The sequence below is a fragment of the Eumetopias jubatus genome, unplaced genomic scaffold, assembly GCF_037043125.1.
Source record: "Eumetopias jubatus isolate StellerSeaLion01/CBP00866 unplaced genomic scaffold, mEumJub1_p1.0 scaffold_7, whole genome shotgun sequence".
Classification (NCBI taxonomy): Eukaryota; Metazoa; Chordata; class Mammalia; order Carnivora; family Otariidae; genus Eumetopias; species Eumetopias jubatus.
In genome coordinates, this window is record NW_028274813.1 from 64,307,608 (window position 1) to 64,324,636 (window position 17,029).

At 36.1% G+C, this 17,029-nt stretch overlaps 1 protein-coding gene across 3 annotated transcripts in view; it reads right to left on the bottom strand.

The window, feature by feature from the left end:
- The window catches only part of NUBPL (NUBP iron-sulfur cluster assembly factor, mitochondrial), a 216,954-nt gene that overhangs the window by 14,937 nt on the left and 184,988 nt on the right, over window positions 1-17,029 (bottom strand). For 2 of the 3 annotated variants that reach the window (XR_015768514.1, XR_015768513.1), the window contains exons 9-11: window positions 12,801-12,921; window positions 9,455-9,537; window positions 2,380-2,438 (exon numbers count right to left, since the gene is read on the bottom strand). Coding sequence is in view for 1 of the 3 variants with exons in the window: in XM_028114937.2 (XP_027970738.1) it covers window positions 2,376-2,438; window positions 9,455-9,537; window positions 12,801-12,921 (267 nt within the window). In the remaining 2 variants the exon portion in view is untranslated. Of the gene's footprint in view, window positions 1-651; window positions 2,439-9,454; window positions 9,538-12,800; window positions 12,922-17,029 lie in introns of those variants that run through there. The other variant, XM_028114937.2, reaches the window with a different exon arrangement.

Below are 17,029 nucleotides of genomic sequence, written 5' to 3' on the forward strand. Positions count from 1 at the left end.
AATAAGGAATAAATATTACCCCTAACAACAGGCAGACTAGCTGTGCTTGACAGTCTATCTTTAAAGTCAGCTCTTTGAAGCTTAGCAAAGGCTGCCATAGGCTAAATTTTAGAACAAGTTTCATTCTTGCTCTTAGAGCTACTTTTTCTTCTTCCACTTATGAACCTGCATATATACTCCAGCCACCATCTTTTCAGTGGCTTTCCTGGAAGCATCTGCAGAGACTTGTGGGCAAGGGTAAAGGAGAAGAGAGCAGGTGATTTTACATGTAGCTCTTTTCTAAGTCATGTATTTATGAGAAAAAAATTATCTTTCCCATTTCTCTATGAGATGTATTAAATTAGCACACAACCTTTAGTGTCTCTGGAGCTTATTTAAATCATTCTTTTCTAGGTAAAGTTAAGCCTGGTTCAAGTACCTGCTTTTTGGTATTTAGAAGTGCTCAATGATTATTTATATTAGCCTTCTCTCAAAAAAATGATAAAAACAGAAATATATATAAAGTCATTTCCTTCTCACAGTGATGACAGTTGATTACTGTGTATTCACAAATACTTTTATTCATGATTTTAATTAGCATGGATAATTTGGCCCAAGTCATTTCAGCTCAGACACAGTAGCACATGTTTGTTTTATTTAATTAAACTTTTATTTTTATTTTGAGGTAATTGTAGATTCACATGCAGTTGTAAGAAATAATGCAGATTCCATTGTGCCCTTTTACCCAATTGCCTCCAATAATAACACCTTGCAAAACTATAGTACAATAGCTCCCAAGATATTGACATTGACACAGTCAAAATACAGAACACATTTCCATCATCACAAGGATTCCTTATGTTACCCTTTTATAGCCACACATAATTCTCTTCCCTGCAACCCTCCCCCCTTAAATTCTGAAAACCACTAATCTGTTCTCCATTTCTATAATTTTTGTCATTTCAAGAATGTTCCATAAATAGAACCATATGGTATAAAAAATTTTAGGATTGGCTTTTTCATTCGGCATAATTCTCTGGAATTCATCCACGTTGTTACACGTATCCATAGTTTGTTCTTTTGCACTGCTGAGTAGTATTCCATGGTATGCATATATCACAGTTCGTTTGACTATTTGCCTACTGAAAAACTCTTGCATTGTTTTTGGCTATTATAAATAAAACCTCCATGAACACTCATGTAGTTTTTTTATGTGAACACAAGTGTGTGAAACATGTTTATAATGACATGTAACTCTTTGCCTAATTTTCTGGCTATTTAAGCCAGAGACAAAGCAAAAGATGTGAAGGTATTTGCTAAAGGTCATAGACTGCTTCTTTATCAACTAATGGTTCTTATCAGTACTTGGAGCTTTATAACTATCTTGCTACCTGACCTTGGAAAGCCCCCTGAATTTCTCTGAGCCTTAACTAGACCAGATAAATGTTTTTCAAAGTGTACCATTTGAAACACGAACTCCATGAAATGGGGAGGGTTTCACGGTGCAGTAAGTTTGAGGGAAATGCTGAATACCATATTTCTCTTTTGAAATAAATGAATGCTCTTTGGTGTAAAAAAGGAAGGATCCAGTATCCCACTGTCCAAGTTCAAACTCCAGTTCCAGCGCTTGCTGGAATAGTAACCTTCAGCAAGACACTTAACACTCCCATACCTCAGTTTTCTCATTTCTATAAAGTGGAGACAACAACAGTACCCCACTCATATGAATGGAAGACTAACTATAATAACACAAGAAAACACTTCATAAATTGTTACCTATTATTCTATTTCCATCATAATCAGAATCATCAAAATCATTATAATCTTGTTAAAAATACACGTGTCCAGGCCCCACCCCTGCAGATTATATTCAGTAAGTCTAGGGTAAAGCCTGGTCCAGATGAAGCAGAGGTTTATTTATATTAAGAATGTGTCCAATATAGTCCAAGGCAAGATTTAAATCTAGACCAAACTGACTGATGGAGAGTTGTCATACTTATATCAGCACACAAATTTAGTAAATCCTTTAAATGACTAACGCTGTAGTCCCACAAAAAGAGCACAGTTCTTTCCTCAATGGAAGGTTGGGCTTCTAACACAAACTCATGATTCCCCAAAGGGTCGTTCATTAAAATAAAACGCATTTCTGCGCAGCTGGTACACATCAGCTTTCAGAAAAATTCTGAAATGTAGCAGTTAGCATTGATATACAAAAATTTTATTTGTGAGTCATTGCTTAGCAAATCAAATCTGAAAATAAGACATATTATTTCTTTAGAAACACAAGAAAACAACTATGATTGCTATTATTCCTGTAGGTTTCATCACCACACTGCTACTTCCAAAAGTCGTCTTATTGCTAAGCATCAGGCAAATTTCCAGAACACTTGGGGAACTCACTCTAGAGGTGGTGGCAATCTTTTTACCACTTCTGCAGCAATCCTCAGGTAAGCTTTGGCCTGGAAAAGAAGAGACTCATTTGTTCTGTATTTCTCCCCAGCAGACATCAAATGACTCATGAACTGTTTGCCAGAGCTGTCTCCTGAACTGAAGAGTGAAAAGGCTGAATGAGATGAGGAAATTCAGCAGTGCAGTGAGAGGATGCTATTGCGTACACTGCAGGTGTGACAGGGAAGAAAGGATTTCAGATTATTTAGGGGGCAAATGCTTAGAAGGGGACTTTCTGAAAAAATATTTAATGCCAGCAATTACTGTTTTTAAGCTCTAATTCCCATGTCAGCAAATCAGCAATCCAGTCTAGTTGTGGAAAAATTATACCTTCCTCTTCTGACAAATTGATATCTTGAGTTAGATACTGCCAGAACTTCTTTGGCATAAGAGCTGTTAGTCATTTTAAATAGGACTGTTTATTACCACCCTATGGTTTATCTTCGGAAAGCATCTTCTTCATCTCTTTGAGAATGGCATCCAGTACCAGCAGTGAGCGCCTCATAGGTTTCTTCACCTGCTGAATTTTGGGTACCAGGCAAGAATTCCTGGGATCAGTTGTTACACTCTTCATCTGTGGGATCCCCAGTGCAGCTGAATACTAAGAGCAACCCCCAAGCCACTGTGGGCCACAAACTAAGCCAATGCTTACATGGTCCAGTCAGAACAATGCTCATGACATTTGCATCTTAAAAGTTTTAAATAATTGCAATGCAAATATTATTTATTTCTCCTATCTTATCTATAAAAAGTAACTGTAAGACACAATAGTAAGATCTTCTAAAACCATTAATTTATATACTTAGAGTTATGAATATACCACCCCCACCACCACCACTACTACTACTACATCTACTATGACTGATAATAGCTAAAATTTACTTGAGCACTTAATATTTACCAAGTATTGTTTCATTTAAACTCACAGCTACCCTAAGGAATAAATTCTGTCACTAACCCCACTTTATAGATAAGGAAACCAAGAACCAGAAAGGTGAGTGGTCTTGCCCAAAGCATTACAGCTAATAGGGGATGAGCTGGTCTTTGAACCTAGGCTGACCAACTCTGACTCTGCATGCTAAAAGAACTATTTGAGGTTTGTTTACCCAGACTTGAAGAAGTGTTTTAAGTGTGTTTCACACATTTTCACTTTTGAAAACCATGCTTGAGCCCTAACAGCTTAATTATGCTTTATTCTACCAGAAAAGAGCTAAAATCTTACCTACGAGTTCATTAAAAAAAAAAAATAGTTTTCAAAATATGAATAAAGCCTTATTTTTTTTATCGAGTACCTACTCTACCAAGTACTTTGCATAAGTAATCTCACTTATGTAAAACAAGCATCATCAACTCAACTTGGATAAAGCAAACAACTAACTGGGAGTTGTTTGCTCAAGGTCACAAAGTCAGTAAGTTGGAAAACATTCAAACCTGGGTCCACCTAACTCCAAAGCCTAGATCCTTCTACTACATATTAAACAGTAAGTCCAAAGTACAACCAATCTTAATCATAATGCTTTTATCTAAAAAATGGTTTCACTATGTTATAGTTAACAGAAACAAGTTTTGTTTAAAAATGGAAATAATATATACTTCGTAAATATTTCTCTTCAATCTAGTGTGCTGATTTTTACCCATGCATCTTTGTAAATACCTTTTATCTCCTAGTAGCTTTTCTGACTGTTTTAAGCCTAAAATTTTTGTGATGAAAAATGTAAAAGTTCACTAAAGCAAGGTGAGAGAAGGCCATCATTCTATCATCTTTAAATTCTTACTTATGTTAAATTAGAGACATAAACCTATCAGACTACACAAAATACTGAATGATTCCAGAATAATCAAATTTACTACATTTAACCTCTGCTTTTTTTTTTTTTTAAAGATTTTATTTATTTGACAGAGACACAGAAGAGAGAGGGAACACAAGGAGGGGCAGGGGGAGAGGGAGGAGCAGGCTTCCCGCTGAGCAGGGAGCCCGATGCAGGGCTCAATCCCAGGACCCTGGGATCATAACCTGAGCCAAAGGCAGACGCTTAACAACTGAGCCACCCAGGCACCCCTTAACCTCTGCTTTTTAATGAACTATCTCCAAGCTTAAACTTTCAATATATCACACTCAAAGTACTGGTTAGATTGTCATTTGCCAAGAAACCACTGAAAGTGCTTAATTTCAGTTTCAATTTCTACGAAACTGTTGAGATGGAATTTTTTCAGCCAATGCAGTATCATTTCAACAAATACGTTTTGGTTCTTATCATATGCAAGTTACCGTTTTGGAACTCTGTGGGACGTAATGATACAAAAGGAAAGGAGAATAGCTCACTTGTGAGGATTTGGGTGTTCTGAAGTCAGACAGGCATGGTTTAAAATCTTAGCTCCATCATTTATTAGCTATGCGGCCTTAGGAAAGTTATTTAATTTAACCCTTCTAAGACTCAGTTTCCACATCTCTAAAATGGCTGAAGTAACAGTATCTACCTCAAAGGGTTTGGGGGAATGTTAAGTAATAATAAAATATGTGCAGTACTGGCACAAAAGAAGCAAATATTAGGGCTGCTATTATTACTATTACGTCCTCAAGGAATTTACAGTCTCATTGAAAAGCTCCTATGAACATGTACTCGTAGGTACTTCTCCTGGCTGAGGCACAAGTAAACTAAATCCCTCCCTTTTGTTTAATCCATAACTAGCAAAAATATATGATATTTGTATCATATGTAAAAAATATGATTTCGATTTCTCAAACTGTTAATACTCTCTTTTTTCATCAGCTCAAATATATACAGAATAACATTTCTATTCGAGATCTTTTATTGGGCTATCCAGAAGCATGGATAATACAGCTGGATCCTATTTGTCTGCTCTATATTAACAAGTTAAAGGAAAGGGATGGCAATCAAAGTGCAAGAAGTTTTATAGAGAACTTTTTCCCTTTGTCTTTGTTTTTAAATATTTGAAGTTCTACTTCATCATACACAGTCATTTCATATTAAGATTATAAGGTAATAATTTAGAAGTTCTAAGATAATAAAGTTTCCACTTACATTTGAAAGTCTTTCTTTTTAAGATTTTATTTATTTATTCATGAGAGACAGAGAGAGAGAGAGAGAGAGAGAGAGGCAGAGGGAGAAGCAGGATCCCCTCTGCACAGGGAGCCCAATGCGGGACCCGATCCCAGGACCCTGGGATCATGACCTGAGCTGAAGGCAGACGCTTAACCATCTGAGCCACCCAGGCGCCCTATATTTGAAAGTCTTTACCAGAAATACCTTATAGCATACCTTTCTGTATGCCAATATTAAGATTTTTTACTTGATAACAAAAGGATGAAAGCACAAAATTATTAGTCAATCATGGGTCCATTACTTGTGTCCTGGACTCAAGCAAAGGCAAAAGGTAGATAAAGTTGAATTAGCAATTATAATCACACAAACAAGAGGCATTGCTACTGAATTTAAGAGTTCTGAATCCTAAGTGTCCACGTCCTCTCCCTTCCTCTGTGGCTTTCTCTGGCTATTATACACTACCATATTTGGAGTTTCAATTATTCCCCTTTCATTAACAGTGCACATGTTCAGAAGGTTTTGCCCAATGACTGAGGAGGCAGCAGCTTGCTGATGCTTTTTAACTGGTGCTGTAACTCTTCCAGCTTTTCTGATGATGCCTTAAATTCAGCATGAATAATATTTTAAATTAATCACTATGATATAGTATTTGTGTCCTCTGGAAGTTAAATGTTACTGGAAGAGTGAAGTCCCTAATGCCCAATTTTAAAAGATCTGCAGTGCAGAGAATGACAGCCCTGGAATCTGGGGTTGGGAGGAGGGAGTGATGAAAAAACAGAGAAGATGGAGTTAGAAAGAAAACAAAAAGGTAAAAATGAAATCTTTACCGATTAATAATTTTACTTGTAGGTCAACCCCTAAAAGCAAACAATAAAAAGTGTTGATCTAAGGGGCCATTGATTAACAATTTTATGGGTTCAGTCCCATTAACTTCTGCAGAAGTTTATCATGTTGGCAAGTATAAACTTTATTCTTTAAATGAAGACATGCAAGTAGAATGGGTATTAAGCTTCCACAAATACAACAGAATTTGCTGAGAGGGCTGTGACTAGCTCCTATGAGCATATTTCCATTGGTGTTCAAAGGGGAAAAGGGAAGGGGGTTATCAAGAGGCAAGATTCATCACAAGAGTAAACAGAAGGATCCTGTGATATGAATAGGAGGCAAACTGGAAGCTAGTCTAAATATACATCATAGACACTGAACTAATCTTGCTGTTTATTAGAAAGGGAAGCAAGTACTGCATTCAGAAGAAAATGTATAGAATATGGTATCAAAGCTGTGAGGGGAAAGAGCCTCTAGCACTATCTTGGACAGTTCTTTACTGTAAATGAACCTCTGCTTCTTCATCTGAAAAATGGAAATTATTATACATATCTCACAAATGTGTTATGAGACTCAAATAAGATAATGTATTTAATGCACCCAAGTATTGTACTACCTCTTAAAATAAATTAAAGAAATCATAGCTAAGATCTGGAAGGTGATAATAATGGAAAGAGGCCAATGTTTGCAAGGAAAAGACTTGTCTATTAATCACATTTTACCATTTATTAGTTCTATAACCTTGGGAAAATTATTTAAATTCCCTGCAACTCAGTTTCCTCATCTGTAAAATGGGGACTATTTATACATCGCATTAAGTTGTTGTGAGCATAAAATTAAGTAATATGTCTGACAGTGTCTGGTATGTTGTAATTGCTATTATTATTAGGAGAATGATAACTGATAATGAATGTCTGCAATCTAAGAGTAGGAAATAATAATTTCCATGGAAACAGAATAAACACAAGGCACTATTTTATTTTCTTTTTCATGGCCATGTCTAAATCTTAAAATTGCTCAGAAGTCTTCATATTTAAGGTTGACAATCTGGTACATGAAATTCTCACTACTTTTGCCGAGACCTCACCAAATCAAATCTAGCACAAACTACAAAAGGTTAGGCTGTCCTTGTTCTCATAAATGTCAGCCAGCAACAGTAAAATAATAGATCTAATGTTTATGCAAATGTAAATGAGATTTAAAAAATTAACTCCAAAAAACTACACATACTGTTTAGAGTTTTAAATCATACTATCTTTTGATGGTTGCTATATGTTTTCTCTTTTATTACATTCCTTTTACTTCTTTTGAGAAATCTTAAAGAAAAAAGCAATAATGGATAGGTGGGGAAAATATTAAAAAATCTAAACTTGTAATTGATATAATCTAGTAAGTAATTATTCTTAGTCATAAGAAATCACCATAGAATGTCTTTAGTCTGTTCTCGGGAGGCATTTGGAAGTGTGTAATTAAAACACACTCGATTTTGGGGCGCCTGGTTGGCTCAGTCATTAAGTGTCTGCCTTCGGCTCAGGTCGTGATCCCAGGGTCCTGGGATCGAGCCCCGCATCGGGCTCCCTGCTCCACGGGAAGCCTGCCTCTCCCTCCCCCCCCCCACTTGTGTTCCTGCTCTCGCGAGCTCTCTCCCTGTCAAATAAATAAATAAAATCTTTTTAAAAAAATTAAAAATAAAACACACTAGATTTTCATACAACTTTCATCCACTACATAAAGTACACCTATGGTAGCCGGACTGCCAGACTTTAATTAGGAGAGTAATAAAGGGTTATGGTTTTTGTTTATCTGAAAGATTTCTAAGACTGAAAAGGAAATTTAACATTTACTACCTATGTCAGAGAAAAGAAACACATTAAGTGCTATAGAGTACACACTATTTCCTCAGAGATCATATCCCCAGCAACTCAATCACCTATACTATAACTGTAGACTCTTAAGAAAGGGAAAAGACCATGGGCTCCTAAAAGAGAGAACTCAAAATGAGGTACTTAACTTATCCAAGATTCCTGACTGTTGATTTTACCCTTACTTTATTTACAGCTTTAACCAACCTCAGCTCTTTTATTTTCTAGGTCACATAAGATTAGAGAAAGGAAGGGTGGAATGAAAATAGTAGTAGTTATGGATAGCCAAAATAATAGTACTATAAAGTTATACCCATTAGCTAAGGAAAACCAAAAAAGAATAATTATTAGAAGGCTGACTAGGGCTTTTCAGCAAAGCAGCACAAAAACTCTATCAAAACTGATGCACCCAGATGATGCTTACATAGCAAGCACTACTTGGGATAGAAGAGATACCTATGATTAATTTTATTCCTATCTAAAAAAGAGAGTAAAATAAAAGATTTTATTCTTAAAGTTGGAAAGCTTCAGCAATCTTGAAAAACTATCAACTGTATCCCCAACGATGTTGGCTAATGAAACACAACCAGTTTTCGACCTTACCTCCTCAATAGTATCTATTAAAATAAATGTAGTAGAAAATCCCATCTCTAATGCATTATAACAATTTCCCTATATCCAACTCAATACTTCCCCTTTAAGATTTATTTACTTGTTTTAGAAAGACAGACAGCATGAGCGGGAGAGGCAGAGGGAAAGGGAGAGAAAATTTCAAGCAGACTCTGCGCTGAGCATAGAGCCCAATACAGGGCTCCATCTCATGACCCCAAGATCACGACCTGAGCTGAAGCCAACTTGGACGCTCAACTGACTGTGCCACCCAGGCACCCCCAACTCAATACTTTCTTACATTAGTTTCCCTTCTCCTAACAATCAGCTGAACTTCTAATACTGAAATATGGTAATCTTGGGCAGTTAGATACAGCTAGCCAACAAAATAAGAATTTTACAAACACTTGTTGTTTGTGTTCTTCATGAGAAAATTAGCTGGATGATGGCTCTTCATAGGTGAACTTGTTCAGCTAATAATTCAGAGCAAGCGCTGGTATGCTTACCATATAAAATAGTTATTTAAAGATGCTTTAAATAACTTAGCTAATCTTTGCTTAATACATGCACCGCAAATAAACTTGATCTTCCCAACTTTCTTTCTAAATATCCAGAAGTATATATCCTATAAAAAGACACTAAAAGACATTTAAAAACATCACTTACCTCATCACTTTCAGGCTGTGAAAACACAATCGGCTGGCCAGTATCTGAAGTTTCCCTTATATTAAGATGTAAGGGAATGTCTCCTAAAAGAGCCCACCAGACATCCATTAATACTACAAAAGTTTACAGAGGCATTTGGAATTTCACTATTTGAACTTTGGAAAAAAAAACCCAAATTTAAATTAAATTCATTAAACTCAACTTGAATTATGACTATCCTCAAGTTGCTAAATCTCTAAAAAAGGAATTTCAAATGAAAATTAGGGGCAACATATTCCATTTGAGGGTAGTTCAGGGATTGTATATGTATATATGAAAGCTACGTGGCAGCCAATCAAGGGATAAGGCCTCTGATTTATTCATTGCTACAGGTCTTCCAGCAAGAAATGGCTTGGAAGACATTTGTAAAATTATTTCTCCCTGTAATATCTGATATAGACACATCATACCAAACAAGAAGAGAAAAATGAAGAGGAAAGATGGGGAGACAAAGTCGTCCAAAAAAAGTATAACAAAATTACCTTCCTGATGTTGGCAGATGAGTGAGCTAAGAACTGCTGAAAAGTAAGGCACATCTGTTATCTCCACTACCTGCCTCTTTATCCAATGGAACTATTCTTCTTTTATCATGTATCAATCTATATAGCATTATATATAACTTGTGAACTTGATGAGATCTCAGGAAGTATATAAGAACCTCCACGATACAGACCTGAGGTTGGAAAAGTTGTGTCTTTCCTGAGGATATGTTACTACCATGTGGTAGAATTTAGGGGGAAAATGCTCTGATCCATCATCCAATTGACTCCACCACCCCTTCACAAATGAAGCCTTTCAAAAGGTTTGGACTTAAAATGCAGTAAATGGAGCCATAAGTAGAAAAGCTGACTCGTCATGGTACTGAGCATTCTTAGAACCACTCCAAATCCATGCAAGGGTTACTGAAATGTATGTGTGCTGTGTGTGTTTATATAAATAAGTCAGTCAGCACCACGCCAGGCTAGGTAAATAAAGCAGAAGTATATGTTACAAAATTACAAATCTATTAGAAGTTATATTATAAAGTACATAGAGGAACATATTTCATTCTCCTCTTGTCAGCAAATTTGAGAATCTTAATCAACTCTTTAAATCTTTCCTAAATGTTCAATAGCCAATAACAAAATACCTGAATATTTCAGTAGTCATTTAAAGATCAGCTTTTCAGTAAATCTGATGTCTAGTCTATAGATCAACTTAAGACTGTAAGAAACTGTCACAGGGGTAAGGGAAAACATGTTAAAGAAAATTCTTAGAAACCCATAAAGCTTTTTCCTTGATTTATGCCATTATAGTAAGGAATCCCCTGAATGCTTTCATTTCTACTGCAGTAATGGAAGGAAAAAAATAAAGCAAAACCTTCTCCTTTATATAGTCACCTATCAATATAGTTTCTGCCTTCGAGAGACTCATAATTCTATCTATAAGCAAAGAAGAGTTGATAAAGAAAGAGGAAAACTTTTTTAGGAAATAGGTGGCACACCATAGTGAGAGTGGTAGTGGGCTAACAGCTGTATATCAGAGAAGGATAAAAAGGAGTAATGGTATGGAGAGTGGGTAAAGTGCAGCCTGGCCTTGAAAAGTATCTTTGAGGGACTAGGTCTGAAGGAAGCAAAGGCATATTTCAGAGACATAATGACTATGCATAATCTGTCCTTGTAGGTAATATGGGGAAAGTTCTGAGAGCTATTTTACCAAATAATTTTTTAAATATAGCCCAATGGATGAAAATAAATTAAGAGGCAGCCAGGGAGTCAGTAAAGGACATATAAGGTTCCTGGGGAGTTCAACCAGCTAGCCAGGAGGCCATTAACTGGGAGAGCTCTTACCCTGATTTCAGTTCCTTCTTCCTGACTCCAACCTCTTTGTTATTGGAGCCCCTGCTCCAGATCATGGGGGTGTCACTGGGCCCCATGACTGCATTAAAAGGAAGAGATGTGCCCTGAGTTGGAACTCTGAATTATTTTTCCCAGAACACTGTTAGATATAACAATCTATAAGCACTATCCATTTTTTTTTGTGATCAGTAATCAGTGTTTCTGACACATTTTTAGGGTAACTAAACATTTCTGAGCTGTTGAGTAAAATGTAACTTCCATATGTGAGATTGCTTCCCTATGAGATATATTTCAAATTAAAATAAGTGATTTACAATATCGTACCGCCCATTTATAAATCAGGGAATCATAATATTTTCAGCATAACTCAATAATGCCATTATAATTACATATTTACTTTATTATATAAGTGAATGTCAATCTGTTATTATGCATATTGAAACTGAACTTTCTAGGTTAGTTAAATAAGAAACAGTTGCAGAATATAATTAGTGGCTATAATTATAGCAATGTATCAAAATATATCATTAGTATTCACCTGGTACTGTGGCGGCTGCTATAGTGCAAATGCATAATAATAATAACGCATTTAACATCAACTTTTAGAAATTTAATTATAATAAAGAATGTTTTGAAATTCCTTGATCTCTAAGGGATCTTAATTGTTAACTACCTAAAACTAATAATTCACTCTATTTCTCCCTTATTCAGCATCTAACAACTGCCTTTGCCCAGAACAGAAACTCATTCAAAAGGAAAATATCAACACGTTTCCTAAAATGTCCATTAAGTTGCCTGTGGATTTTTGAAAAATTATGTTTTATCTAAAATCTGTGTTTTGTTCACTTAACACATTATTTACTTCTCATAACACTAATTAATCCTTCAATTCAGTAACATGAACAGTATGTACAATGTGAATTTCAGGTGCCATATCTCAGAGACATGGCAAAAACACACAAAAAGACTACAGAAAACAGAAAATATTATCTTTCTAGAGCAAAAGGACTGATAAATTCAGAACTTATCAGGAAGGCATTTTTTTCTTATGCACCAAGAACTGACACTTCCAAAGGTTGCTACAACACACTACCCAGGTGTTTTCACATACCTGTTTATACTGAGAGATGTGTCCCCTTAGCAAACAAACTGATGACCATTATTTAAAACAAGGACTTCAAATTACAGTACTCAGACCATGAAACTCTTCTCAAATTCAAGTTACAGGCAGTTTTTACCCACAGCAAAAGTTATAATTGGCAGAACAAACCTCCTCTTCAAAAAGCCTTCCACTAATGAAGTATTATAAAAAGCAAAGGAAGGTTAACACATACAACTCCCTACTATCTTAATTTAAAGCACAAAACTGAAGACAATTCATCATTTTCTGAGACACTCTTCATCACCACACCTTATCCTCACCTTCCCTTCTGCCATTTCCTCTGCGAAAGAATATCCTATGATCTTACCTAGAACATCAAGATCAAGGGTCCGTGCTAGTCTTCTTGCACCATCAGCACCAAAAATATGAGTTCTATGTTTACATTTTGGACACTGGAAAACACTCATATTTTGGACAAGGCCCAGGACCTAGAATAACAAAAACCATTGAAATTAAAACAAAATTAAACCAAATCTCAATCCATTATTTCAACAAGTTTTTACTCAGTGCCCACTGGGTTCTAGTGATCCAGTGATGAATAAGTTATGGTCTCTGCTTTATTTTTTATTATTTTTTTAAAGATTTTTATTTATTTATTTGTCAGAGAGAGAGAGAGAGAGAGAGCACAAGCAGGGGGAGCAGAAGAGGGAGAGGGAGAAGCAGGCTCCTCACTGAGCAAGGAGCCCGATGTGGGACTCAATCCCAGGACCCTGGGATCATGACCTGAGCCGAAGGCAGACACTCAACAACTGAGCCACCCAGGCATCCCATGGTCTCTGTTTTAAAGGGAACTCAGAAGCTAGTGGGAGAGCAAAACACATATAATTAACTTTAATAATGTGATAAATGCTAAAGATAAAGAAATGACTGAGATAAAAAAATTCTGTCTGGGAAGACTAAGAGGTATCTCTGAGCTGCCCACATTACCCAGAATTGTTTCTTCTGGTTGAGGGTAAAAAGGGTTGAGGCCTACAGCATAAATTCTAGGAAGAAAGAGGAACACAAGCCAAGACAGTGAAATACTGCACATGACCTTTTTGGGCTGCACGCCCATGGAGGGCAAAGGCAGAAGTTGGTTTGATAAGGGAGGTCAGAGTCTGATGGCAAGGTGCTAAATGCCATTCATGACTTTCTTGTTGTGACAAAAGAAAACCACAAAAGATTTTTAAAGTTGAAAAGATGGTCCCATAAAAGGTTTTTCAAGTTGAAAAGATGGTCCCAAGAGGTAATGTTACACAATCAGATCTGTGTTTCAGAAATTTAACTCTGATAGCAATACAGAAAAAATAAGCAGAAAGAAACACAGGAAAATAAATGGAAAAGAGGCTATTGTGAATGAAGCCTCATAGTAAATGACAGCTAACAAATACTGAGTATTTATTATATACCAGGCACTGGGGTAAGTGTTTTAGATGAACTATCTTATTTACTCCTATCAAAAACTTTACAAGATGGGTATTTTATATCCCCATTCCATAGCTGAGAAAAAGAACACAGCCAGCAAAAGACGAAAACTCAGCTCTTACCAGAATGTTATCATTTCAAACAAAAATTTAAAGTCTTATAGAAAGTGTCCATCTCTGAGTTTCCCCAGCTTCTGGCACAAAACAGATACTTTATAAACATGTGCTAAATAAATAGACAGGCTCTGCAAATATAATCCTTATTCATGTTTCTCTTAATCCCATTTTCTTAGTGAAAAGCAGTGCATCTCTTCTAGAATAAAAATAAGGAACACAATTATCAAAGGCTTAGAGATAACATGTCTATATTATCCTATCAACTCTACCAAAAAGATCATCATTATAGGAGATATCTCTATTAGAATATTTGCATTTTAAATGAAGAATAGCACTGACAATCCACAATGAACCATACAGACAAGAAGGTGATGAAACTTCTTATTCTTTCTGAAAAGAGAAACAGAACAGACTAAAGTTTCCCAGAACATATGCAAATGAAGACAAATTGTGAGGGACATAAATTTGTAGCTAAACATTTTCCAAGCATTTAATATATGCTCTTTTGCTGATGCAAAGTATTATAAAAAATAAATCATATTGTACTTTGGTAATTCAATACCATCTCCACAAAGCCAGAAGAAAACACAGCTAAAGATCACACACCTTATTTGTTTACTCAGTATGCCTATATCACTAAAGAATGAATGGGTCAACCAGGAAATTAAAGAAGAATTAAAAAAATTCATGGAAACAAATGAAAATGAATACACAACTGTTCAAAATCTTTGGGATGCAGTATGTCTATATCACACATCCATTGCTTGAGCAGTTTTACTGCCATTTATGTTAAATGTGATATATTCCCTCACTACAGAGCTTTCAACTTAAGCATAAAAATATCACTCAAGAAATGGGAAAAGAAAAAACACTTAAATATTGCGAAAATCTAGGTGAGGGTATATTCCAATCCAGAGAGAACAGGAAAAGCATCCTTACTCCAGAATCTCTTGGACTCCCCAAGACATAGGAAGGTATGAAGCAAGGGTGTATTTTCAACTTACATGATTAACTTATTATCAATATCTTATTATTGTTCTCCAGGGCCTACATAAATGTCTCAGACATGTTCTCTATACAGACTACAAAATGTCATAAACATAAAACCGTAAGCAAACTCAATATTTAATGAGCGCCTATTATATGCCAGTAACTGAGCTAAACAATAGGAGTACCATACAGTGGTAAGCAAAAAGGACTTGATCGTTGCCCTCCTGGAGATTGCACACTAATTAGAGAAACAGGCGGAACAATTAATAGTACAAAAATCTACTTGAAAGATGGAAGAGCTTCTCTGGAAGCAAAATACAGAGGATTATGAGTGTAGAACAGAGAGAACTCCACCTACCCTGGGAGTCACAGAGGAGTTCCTTGAGGAAATATGTGACCTACAAGTTAAAGAATAAGCAAGTAAAAACAAGGAGAAAAGGAGGGAAAACTCTCAAGGAAGAAGTAGGGAGCACAAGTCTCCTTCAAGGAATTGAAAGAGGGATGGTGTGAGTGGGGTGAGATTTTTCTAGCAGGACACAAAGCACTAAACATAAATAAAAAAGTATTTTGTTAAACTGACTACATTAAAGTTAATAACTTAATTGGAAGACACAATTAAGAGAGTGAAAAGGCAAGCTATAAAGCAGGAGATGGGATTTATAATACACATCCATAACAAAGGGCTTTTATCTGGAATATATAGAGAACTCTACAAACCAACAAAAGAACATCAGAAATTTAAAAATGGGCAAGACTTAACAGGCACTCCTTAAAAGAGGGTATCCAAAGACCAACAAACTTGAGAAAAAGTTTTCAACTTCACTAATCATCAGAGAAATGCAAATTAGAACCACAATGAGATACCACACATTTATGCTTAAGACCTGATTAGAACAGATGAATGTCTATACGACAACAGCAAGAACAATAACAAATACCAAATCTTGGTGAGGACACAGCGCAAGTAAAACTCACAGTTTCCGCTGAGTGTAAACTGGTACAACCATTTTGGAAAACTGGAAAATTTATTTAAATTCAATTTAATTAACATATACTGTATTATTAGTTTCAGAGGTAGAATTTAGTGATTCATCAGTTGTAACACTCAGTGCTCATTACTTCTTCAAGTGCCCTCCTTAATGTCCATCACCCAGTTACCCCATCCCCCCACCCCTCTCCCCTCCAGCAACCCTGAGTTTGTTTCCTATAGTTAAGTCTCTCATGGTTTGTCTCCCTCTCTGATTTCATTTTATTTTTTCCTCTCTTCCCCTATGACCCTCTGTTTTGTTTCTTAAATTCCACATGAGTGAGATCATATGATAATTGTCTTTCTCTGACTGACTTATTTCACTTAGCATAATAGCCTCTAGTTCCATCCATATCATTGCAAGTCACCAGTCACTTTTTAGCAAGTGTGGTGAGCGTGTAGTGGTATCTCATTGTGCTGGACTTTTCAAATCGTTAATCTGTTTATACTGGGAACTATATTTCCTAGACTCTTCCTTCCTTTATGGCTCCTCATTAAAGTTCCCTAAAAGTAAAGTGACATGAATTTTGGGAGGTGGAAGTGAAGCCATAGGCATTACACCCTATATTTTTCTTTGGTTAGAGGTAGGGAAAGAAATTTGCAGGAGTGCAGGTGTATTCTAGTTTGTCCTCCTTCTTCCTGGCACTGGGCCCATCCTCTGCACTGTGGCTTTAATTTGCATTGCCATAATTACTTATTAAAGTTAAGGTCATCTGTTGGGTGCCTGGGTGGCTCAGTTGGTTAAGCAACTGCCTTTGGCTGGGGTCATGATCCCAGAGTCCCAGGATCAAGTCCCACGTCAGGCTCTCTGCTCAGCGGGGAGTCTGCTTCTCCCTCTGACCCTACCTCTCAAATAAATAAATAAAATCTTAAAAAAAAATAAGTAAATAAAGTTAAGGTCATCTGTTTTTTTTTTCTGCATTTTAAAATATGGCTACTAAAACTTCTTAAATCACATTTGTGACTTGCATTACATTTCCATTGGACAGCACTATTATA